Source organism: Sinocyclocheilus rhinocerous, unplaced genomic scaffold (genome assembly GCF_001515625.1).
Source record: "Sinocyclocheilus rhinocerous isolate Xijiao unplaced genomic scaffold, SAMN03320098_v1.1 scaffold3629, whole genome shotgun sequence".
NCBI classification, from domain to species: Eukaryota; Metazoa; Chordata; class Actinopteri; order Cypriniformes; family Cyprinidae; genus Sinocyclocheilus; species Sinocyclocheilus rhinocerous.
The window spans coordinates 234936-245693 of NW_015623503.1; the positions used below are offsets into that span (position 1 = coordinate 234936).

General features: G+C 33.6%; 2 protein-coding genes across 2 annotated transcripts in view; both read left to right on the forward strand.

Annotated features, from left to right (window-relative positions):
- LOC107706471 (adhesion G-protein coupled receptor G2-like) overlaps positions 1-147 on the forward strand; it is a 6921-nt gene extending 6774 nt beyond the window's left edge. Inside the window, exon 11 of the mRNA XM_016510228.1 lies at positions 11-147. Coding sequence (XP_016365714.1) covers positions 11-147 — 137 coding nt within the window. The remainder of the gene's footprint in view (positions 1-10) is intronic.
- A 4404-nt stretch (positions 148-4551) lies between these two features.
- On the forward strand, positions 4552-8305 carry LOC107706641 (adhesion G-protein coupled receptor G2-like; the record flags this gene model as incomplete). Its single annotated transcript, XM_016510453.1, has 8 exons — positions 4552-4659; positions 4741-4777; positions 4867-4964; positions 6475-6596; positions 6688-6953; positions 7480-7570; positions 7661-7944; positions 8153-8305. Coding segments are annotated over 8 exons (1143 nt in total), but the record flags the coding sequence as incomplete, so codon positions are not given.
- Between the last annotated feature and the right edge of the window lie 2453 nt (positions 8306-10758).

The following is a 10758-nucleotide window of genomic DNA, read 5'->3' on the forward strand; positions in this document are numbered from 1 at the left end:
TTTCTTTCAGGGTTTTTACTCTTCCTGTATTACTGCCACATTCACAATGACGTTGCGGGTTGTTTCTCTGATGATCCAGAAAGCACTGACTCCACCAAAACCATCGCTCAATCAAGCATTAATGCTGTAGAAAATATGTATAACTAGCATAATTAAGACAGAAGGCTTTCTTTGTCTCAGACTTTCTTTCTCTTAGACAAGCATGACCCTAAAATGGGTTAGTTTTATTGAAATTACTTAAAACAAATGACAAATATCTGTTGATCGTAATTAAATACTTGTAGAAGGATTGAATTGTGCTTTTAAATCTCTGATATGATCTGATATTACTGTTGTTTTATTGAGCATTATAATCATCCATGTGTGATCATGTGCATGTCAGAGCGACTCAAACACTGAACCTTATTTAGAAAACTAATTTACATCTTCAGGATGACAGTAATGTCCGCACGCTTGTGGATTCAGACATTTGCATGGTTATTTGATATAACAGCTCATTAAAATCCACACACACGGATGTGAAACATATCTGGTTACAGGAAACAAAACAAAAAACTGTCAGTGTGAATAAGAGAATCCATCATTGTTTTATGCTGCTTATGATTCTCTGTTATGTTTCTCAGTATTTCTCATATGATTCTAATAAAGGTAATATAATTTTATTAATCATGATGGACTGACTCCAAAATCATTTATTCACTTTAGTCACACTTATAAATATGTGAATGTTAATCATTACGTCACGAAATATCAAAGCAAATGTCACTTACTGTACAGAAAGGTGCACAAACACAAAGTGTAAAAACATGACATTTTCTGTATCTAAACCATGTCAGGAATCCATTAATGAAAGTTACTTTTTCATTAGCATCTTAAAATTGTTTCTACTTTTATTAAATATATGTTTATATTTATATTGTTTTCTGTGAGCAAAGACTTGATAAACTGGACTTGAATGTAAGCAGATAATGAGATTCTCAGTAAAGCCCAAATAAAAATAATTTGAATGTTTGCAAATGAACTGTATGTCATTGTCCAGCGTCTCTTAAATAGTTTCATATGTGTACGCATCAAACTCTCTCAACTCTTGGACTGTGGACTTTAGCTCAAGAATGTAATAAGAAAATGATTAAAGATTTATGGGCTCTGTCTGAAGAAAACAAAATTAAACACTTGCATCTCTAACAGGCCGCTGTCTCTGGGAATTATGTCTCGACAAAAGCAGAATTTGCTGTGGATGATGATCATCTGTTGTGCTCCGTGCCAGATAAGTATGTTGCTTTAAAAAAAACTGCTTTCATCAACTTGAAGAGAAATTAATGCCAATTAATATGTTGTTTGGTGCCCATTAGAAAACAAGTGAAAACTTGATTATGGCTGTGGGCATCTAAATGTTGACATCTAATACAGAGTTTTATATCATGTCATACATTGTTAATAGCCTTAAATGTTGTCTTTCTTTGTTCAGCCGGCTCAGACAAAATGAAAGTCAACATCCAAGTCAATTCGACAGATAAATGTTTCTGGAAGGAAAGTAGCTCAACAGTTCCAAGTAGATGTGAAATATACTGCTAACATGACTGTGTGATACTGCATATTTATTATCTGAAAGCACTTGTGACGACTGTAGTTGTCAAACTTCCAGTGAAAGCAAAGCGTCTTGCATCCAGACTCACACAATAATAACCGAACTAACTAAAACCTGCCACCTGCAAAGGCATCCGAAATAGGCAAGCACACAATTTACGAGTAACTTCAGTGGAAAATAAATGAATGGCAGAGCAGATGACATTAAATAACATTCAATTAACATTCAGGGAAGACATTTAGTTCACATTTTATTTTTTGGGGCTGCAGATTGATGGACAACGGATAGTGGTGTGCTGATTTTCATAAAGTCGACACTGATTACAAAGCCGTTTTCTGTGCTATTATAAGCATGCAAACATTTAGTGCAAAGCAGCAGATGTTTTATTGCTTTGACTTCATATACTGTATGATTTAAGAATTATGTTGCATTATGTGTTCTCATGGTCTCTTGAGATTGTAAGGAAAACTCTGCTGTTGATCCTGGAGAGAGATGTAAAGATGCTACATACAAACGCTCTACATGCAAGAGTAAGTCTGCATTTTAAGATTTAAGCTCAACTAGGGCCTCAGTAAACTAGCTTAGATTACAATCATTTGACCATTAAAATTCCCCTCAAAGATAATAGTGCATTGTGTAATGCAAGTTAAATATAAGAACATTATTCAGTTTTTTTTTTATTTTCAGCACATGTGTAATATTACTCTGTATATTCCAGTTCTTGCTTATAATGATTTTGTTCCTGCATATTCTCGCATCATGTACAATGAAAATTCCATGTGGTATTTCTTTTTTTCTTGGCCATGGTATAGGTAAATAAATACAAATATCACTATACGTTAATTACTAGACCATGTCAATAATGCATATGTGAATTGTGATAAACATTAGGGATGTCACAATTCTGAATATGATATTGAACAGTTTGGTATGGCATCTACGGTTCAATAAGTGCTTTTGAATTGCAGTTTTTTTGTTATGCGTTTAATTTCCGCGTGTTTTATTTCTCTCCGAATTGGCTCTGTTTGTGTGCCCTTGAGTCTACGCGCTGAGATGAGGAAACGCCTCCCCGCTTATAACGGGCATTTGAAAAAGCATCAGACGAAAATCTTCCCTTGTAATGACTTGTAATGAGAAGTGTTTTTTAAACTGTTGTCCAACAAAAGAGAACATTATAACATGTTTTTATTCCACAACATCAGTCGAATATTTGAAATATTATTTGATATTGAAATATTATTTAATATTTGAAATAACTTCCTTTAGTGATCTGATTGGGCTTCTTATCACAGAATGAGAAAGAAAATATATTCTATACTTTAATAAAGGCCATGTCGATTAGCAGTGGATTATAAATATACTTAATTATTATGAAAATACCCGAGATGGCTTGAAGGGTAACACTTTACAATAAGGGCACATGAATAAGCATGTACTAATGCCTAAATTAATACTTAATTCACCATATACTAATGATTATTAAAGGTGTTAACTAATCATGAAATAATGAAGAGATATCCTTAACTACAACTGGAGTCATATGGATTCACGCATGAATAACGGCAGCCTTAACTACATGTTTGATAGTTAATGCATTAATTAACATTTATGGGTAAACTAAATCAAACAGCCTCTTTAAGAAGGAATAAGAGATACTCTTGACTTTGAAATGAATTTCAATATTTTAATATCATAATTTGAGCTTTTGACATCTACAGCATTGTCAAAATCATTACTGGGTGGCAAAGGATTAACGTGATCCTCCTCATCAAGCGTAGAAAATACTAAATACACTAATAACTGATCTTGTCTGTTTTGTGTTCTTCTCATTCCCTTTAAACTCACCCTACTGTGACTTATATGCAGCTATGTAGGTATGTAGAGTAATTAACAGCAATGTGTTTGTCGTATGCTTTAGTTAGCTTAATTTGGACGAGCCATATTTGAACTCATGTGTGTCTTCAGGTATGTTTGGGCTTTCTTTTGAGTCAATATACGTTATGTTTAATGATGTAAATAAATAACCTTTATATGTGTTTGTTGTACTGGTGGTTTAAAGGAATAAATATGACTCTTACTGCATGTTTTATGGTATTTTATTTGATGATTTGTTAATGTGTCATTGTGTCATGACTTTACTTTGAGGGGCCCATCATTACTAACTCATTATTAACTACCCATAAATTAAAATCAACTCATGGCTTGTTAATGCATTATTTTGACATGACTTTACTTGAGGGGGCCCAATCATAATTAATTAACTGTTAGTTGACTACTTACTAAACTCAGCTCATGATTTATTTTATACTTTCTATCAACTACACATGTACTAACACAGTGAGTATTGAGCCCGATGGCTTTTCGAGAAGTCAGAGAGCGGAGGTACAGGATCATGACGGCCTGCTTGTGTCTGGATGGAGAGTGAACTGTACTGACACCCAGCAAATGTTCTGACCTTACCTGCATGTTTCTTGATTGGCCATTTCTTTAGAAATCATTCTACAAATATTCTTTGTGGGTTTTGAGTTTGTATTTATTTATTTAGCTGCATATAAGTCACAGTAGGGTGAGTTTAAAGAGAAGGAGAACAACACAAAACAGACAAGATCAGTTATTAGTGTATTTAGTATTTTCTACGCTTGATGAGGAGGATCACGTTAATCCTTTGCCACCCAGTAATGATTATGACAATGCTGAAGATGTCAAAAGCTCAAATTATGATATTAAAATATTGAAATTCATTTCAAAGTCAGGAGTATCTCTTATTCCTTCTTAAAGAGGCTGTTTGATTTCGTTTACCCATAAATGTTAATTAATGCATTAACTATCAAACATGTAGTTAAGGCTGCCGTTATTCATGCGTGAATCCATATGACTCCAGTTGTAGTTAAGGATATCTCTTCATTATTTCATGATTAGTTAACACCTTTAATAATCATTAATGGTTTCTGATTTAGAATGAAACTAATATTTACACTGTTTTGAACAATGAGACTTATGGAATAACGATGGGGACCAAAATCTCCAACCTTACCGACAATATTGAGATGTTCATTAAACTGAAAAATATGGTAATAAAGGTTTTGATGCTAAACTTATTTTTACATACATTCACTGTGAAAGCAAAATAAAAATCAAATGTGTTCTTACAGGTTGGTAAGGCATCCTGCGTTTCTTGGGATGGCAAAGGTAAAATAATTTATGGCTTTACTGATCAGTTTCAACCAAAAAACCCAGTTTATTTTATATAATTATAATTTGCTCTCTTTTCTTTGAAGGAGAACTTAATTGGACGACGTCCGGCTGTGAGACAGAAATTGACAACACCACCATAAAGTGCTCCTGCTCACATCTGACATTCTTTGCAGTGCTGATGGTGAGAAGCTTCTCAGAGTAGGGCTGTCACGATTATGAAATTTGGCAGAAGATTAATTGTCTAAGAAATAATTGCGATTATGGCGATTGTCTGTTTTAGGGCATTGACGATTATGATTATTATGACGATTAATTGTCTGTTTTATGGCTTTGTCATACACTTTTTATGCACATTGTTCATTAAATAATTGTTACAAAGGATTGTGATTAATTGAATGCTTTGTGAGTTGTTGTTTGCACCTTTAAATACTGAATTATATATATATATATATATATATATATATGAAATTAGAGGCAACCACTGCATTTTAATCACGATACTAACAGATGTAGCATGAGCAGTTTTTGATTTAAATTTTATTGTATAATTCCAAAAAACATCTGCATGAAGCAAAAACAGCAGAGAACGCAAATTCACTCTCTGACAGCAGGTGGCGCTTAAGGAACAGCAGCGATACAGCGTTTCTTTGATTACCGCAAGCAGCGCTGCGCTTTCAAACGCTACTTTAATATGCATTATACAGGGACAAAATAACATTGAAATGTTTCTGAAAACAGTCCGTACCCTTCAAAGATACATTCATATAAACCTCCACCCCAATATTTATATTTTTCTTCTAATATTTCGAGAATCGTGAACAGTGAGCTTGCTGTGCCTGTACAGTATTTTCTGCTATCGCGTCTATTCTCTCCTCTCTGCGTCCGTTCTTAGTGTGTTCCATCCTAAGTCAATTTAATCACCTTTTTGAAGGAGTGCGCCGGCTTCACTGAAGCTCACACACACAGCTACAGACAGTCACTCGAACACAGACATCTGAGCAGCGCACACAGAAACTTGTTGTCAACACTGCTCCATGACTTTTAGAAATAAAACTGCTTGAGAAAAGCAACATTATATTTCTCAGCAACAAGATGGAAACATCACTGTTTTATAAGTTATAAACAATTTCACTATTAGTGGAGAGACGCATAATCTCTCTCTCCTGTTCTCTCTCTCTCAGTAATTCATTTAAATAAATGCAATCTTACCGCAATGCTTTATCTCTGTGTCTGATTTAAAAGTGGGCAGAATACTAGATCTAACGACCCGTAGGCAAAATAACTAATGAAAATGAACTGTTGTTTGTACTCAACCAGTCATTTCAGGTTTAAATTGTCAATGCTGGCAAATGAGCAATACCGCTGCTCCATATACTCAGAAGTACACATTCTTGTGGCTGCTAAAGGAGCACAATAATCGCGGTTGTCTGAAATGACCGCGGTTAGATGAAGTAACCGCCATCAGACAGTTATTTAATTATCGTGACAGGCCTATCTCAGAATAGAAGAACTTATGCTTTCATAATTCATGTTTCATTTAAAGATCCCATTAAATCAATATTGGAGTCTTTTAGTCCACATCTATATGCTAGTGAATGCATAAAAGATAACAAAAGAAACTTTTAAAAATTGCTAGCAATATCTTATACTTGCTAAAAACGTGTTCCGTTCTGTTTTCTTTGATCCTTCAGTCTCCGCCAGATGAAAACAACACAATGCCGGATCTGGAACCACTGACTTTTATCACGTCTATCGGCTGCGGCATCTCCATGTTTTTTATGGCTGTCGCTTTATTCATGCATTTCCTGCTACGGTAGAGTATCTTAAATTATAACATATAGTTTAGTGCTGGTATTTCAGGATTAGTTTATGTTGCAAACACAGTTTTTTGTATGTTTTAATAGGAAAGCCAAATCAAATCAGGCCACGAAGATCTTGATGAACATGTTTGTGGCTTTGTGTCTACTGAATACCTCGTTTTTGTCAAACGAGAGCGTCGCTAACACAGAAGACAACGCTGCGTGCGTCTTCATAGCACTGGTGCTGCATTACTCCATGCTGGCCTCATTCACCTGGTTCTTCATTCAAGCTCTTCATATGTACTTATGGCTCATCAGACAGAACGTCACCATCACAAACTACATGAGGAAGATCACTGTGTTGGGCTGGGGTGAGTTAGAGCAACAAAAGACCTATTAAAATAAACCTGTTTCAAACCATCTAGTCCAATTGTAAGTTCCACCGAAAAAGAAAATATATTGCACATGAGTTGAAAATATATTAAACTACTGTCATGATAATTTTATGGTGATTGTGTCCTTTTCTTGAACTGTTCCTTTAAGAGCATCTGAACACTTATTGTAGTATCATTAAGATACTAATAGTTTTTATTGATATGTTGAATCAATTTAATTAGTTTTCATTTAAATTTTAAAGTTGTAGTATTTTTTGAGGAAGTTTTAGTATTTCTAAATACAGTTTTTGTCTTTTTTTTTTTTTGTGGTAAATATGTCTATATAGTTTTTATAATTTTTTATTTTAGTTTTAGTTTTATTTTTATTTTTTGTTATTTTAGCATATGAAGTTAAAGTATTTTTCAGTAACAAAAATTACTTATTCATTTGTTCATTAATTTTTTATGTTTTTAGGTTTAGTTTTTTAACTATAATAACCCTTTTGTCTCTGTGTGTTTTCAGCGTTTCCCGCTCCAATAGTCATAGCTATTGCTTCTGTAGGAGAATATAAAACACTGATCCTAAAAACAACGTCTGGAAAAATTTCGCTAATGTAAGTTTTGTAAAATTTAAATGTACATGTATATTTACGCATGTCTTCTGATTTTCTTCTTAATTAAATTTCATTCTTTTTTAATCACAGGTGCTGGATTACAAATCCCTTCATTCACTACGCAGTGAACATCGGCTACTACGCTTTAGTTTTCATCTTCACGACAGGAATCTTCATCACTATCTTAACTAGGATTGTCCAGGCCAGACGCCTAAGAGCAATTGACAGCAAGAGAAAGACGTTCAGAAAGCAGCTGATGATGGTGTTGAGTTTGTTCCTGCTCTTCGGTCTGACGTGGTCTGTGGCTTTCTTCAGTTATGGACCGATGCGCATTCCCTCATATTACATATTCACTGTGCTGAACTCATTACAGGGTGAGCAACAATCACATGCATCAATACATGTGGTTTAATAGAACACTTATAGGTTTCCTACAGACTTCAGCAAATTATTTGAATTAAATATCTGAATGAAATATTTTATTATTGTTAATTTAATATATATATTTTTAATTCTTTTAAAAATACTTGATTATAATGGGTTATAAAAGCAGTTGAAATCTTTTTCTGATCCTTTTTTCAGGGTTTTTCCTCTTCCTGTATTACTACCACATTCACAAGGACCTTGCTGGTCATTTCTCTGATGATCCAAGAAGCTCCGGCTCCACCACAACAATGGTTCCACCCAACATGAATGGTCTGGAAAATGTTTATAAGTAGCCTAATTAAGACAGAAAACCACCTCTTAGTTTCTTAGACAGTTGATAAGTTAACAGCAGACTGCCAGAACACTAGTAGTCATGCGTGTTTAATAATATTCTGTATGGTGATGGGAATATAATTTATAATGTGATCATAAGTGGGACTGTTAGCTTTTAAGACATTTTAAACAAAGTTAATTTAACATGTAAATGAGCATTGTAACTGGAAGCTACAAGTCTCATATTTTTTTGTATCTGTGACTTTAGAGTTACTGTAATTGTAGTTATGAAATATAGATTGTTTGACTTATAAATGCTTAAACTGTGTAATGAACATTATTAGATGTTGATGTACTGGGAGTAAAGATGTCAAATAAAAGGTTTTGGTTCAAATAATTCAAATAAAGTTTCCATCTAGAGTGTTTTAGGTACATTTTTCTGACTGCTAAACAAAGCTGGAAATCATTCAATAATATTAATAACCGTGATATTGTTTATTTTACGGTGCATTAATATGATAATATTAACTACTTTCTCCATGCATTTGTTGAATTAAATAAATATTTTAATTGATTTTGATTTATTTTGTCGTTCTACATGTAAATCGATACCATATATCAGTGGTAGGCTAAACATATTGACTGATTAATTTCATTATGTAACGTATAGGAATACTGATTTATTCATACAAATGGTATTATAATTTTGTTTTATTTCACTATAGTATGTTTTAATGTATAAATACTTGAATTAATGCATAAGTTAATAATGTAATAGATTTTATATCTAATGTAATATTGTAAAATAATTATTGTAATGTATTAATAGGAATATTAATGTGATGTGTAAGAAAGACAAGAGACATATTGTAAACAGTATAATTTATTTACATTTATTTCATTCTTTTCCATTATTGTATAATGTCAGTCTACCTGTGTGCCAGGCTAATGAGCACATGTACTACTCTGTTCTCCCCGTGAATGACTCTGTGTGCCAGAGAGGGAGAAGCTGTCGCCTGTTGATCCACTGATTATTTCTCCTTGTTACAGATTGAGTAAAATAAATTGCTGAATCTCATCAACGAGTGGTCGTGTGGTCTTTATGTGTGTGAGGGTGACCGGTCCAAACATGCTACATTAGCATCGCTAACTAGTAAATATTCAAATGCATTACACTTCAAACTGTTTAAACAGGCACTTTGCCTTTCCATTCCATGCAGATTTATTATCATTAGTATATAAATAGGCTATGACATACAATTTAGACAGCTCACATAACACATTTTATATACAAAATAATTAAAATAACCACTTTAACAACAATATGAGCTTCACATCTTGACATTTAAACCCTCCAGAAAATCAGCTGTAAGTGCTGCAGTGTAAACATTATTGATTGTTGATTTTCTGTGATCATTGATACCACAGATGCCCAGAGCTGAACTGCTGGTTTATGTGCTTGTAAAGGTTGCGTCTTCCAGCATCGTAGAAATGCATTTCCATTAGATGCACTTTGTCTCAAACCGATTGGCTCTTGTTGTACTTTAATCATGAAGCCTCAGACTGTGCATCGGATTTGAGGTTTCGCAGATTTGGCAGGGAGTTGCACGTTACATGAAACGCTGATTCGCTCCAAAGTGTAAATAGCAGAGAACATTGTGATTAAATGCTAGTTGCCAGGACGGATCGGTGTTTCCCTGATGGGCCTGTTACGCCACACAACCTCAAATGTGAATCTGTGGTCTGGAGGACGTCCAAACAGCATCTCAGCGCTGCCAGACACTTCCAGATTCCTACAAATGATCATTAGAAGAGTCAGTTTAGGCCTCAGCATCGCTACTTGTACTTAGTTCCTCCCAAACACTGCAACCTTTATTTCATTTTCAGAATACCTCATTTGAGAGCCATAATTTGCTTTCAGGTTTCAGTTTCAACAAGCTTACAGCTACAGTTTTCCTCCTGAAATATCATGTGAATGAATGGCTTGACAATATATTTAAAAACAATAAAAGATTATGAACGTCATCCAAGCTCCTATTATATTGCAGACTTTTTTTGTGTGGAAGTAAATGCGACTTTTGGAAGATACTGCACACTATTGTTAAAAAAAATCAGGATCTGTAAGACTTTTATTTTTATTTTTTATTTTTTTGAAAGGAATTAATACTTTTATTTAGCAAGGACAAATTAAATTGATCAAAGTGCCAGTAAAAATTAAATTTTTATTTATTTATTATTATTTTAAAAAATGTATAATGTTACAAAAGAATTATGTTTCAAATAAATGCTGTTCTTTTGAACTTTCTATTCATCAAAGAATCCTGAAAAATTAAATGCATCGTGGTTTCTACAAAAAAATATAAAGCGGCACAACTGTTTTCAACATTGATAATAATAATAAATTGTTGAGCAGCAAATCAGCATATTATACTGATTTCTGAAGATCATGTGACACTGAAGACTGGAGTAATGATGCTGAAAATACAGCT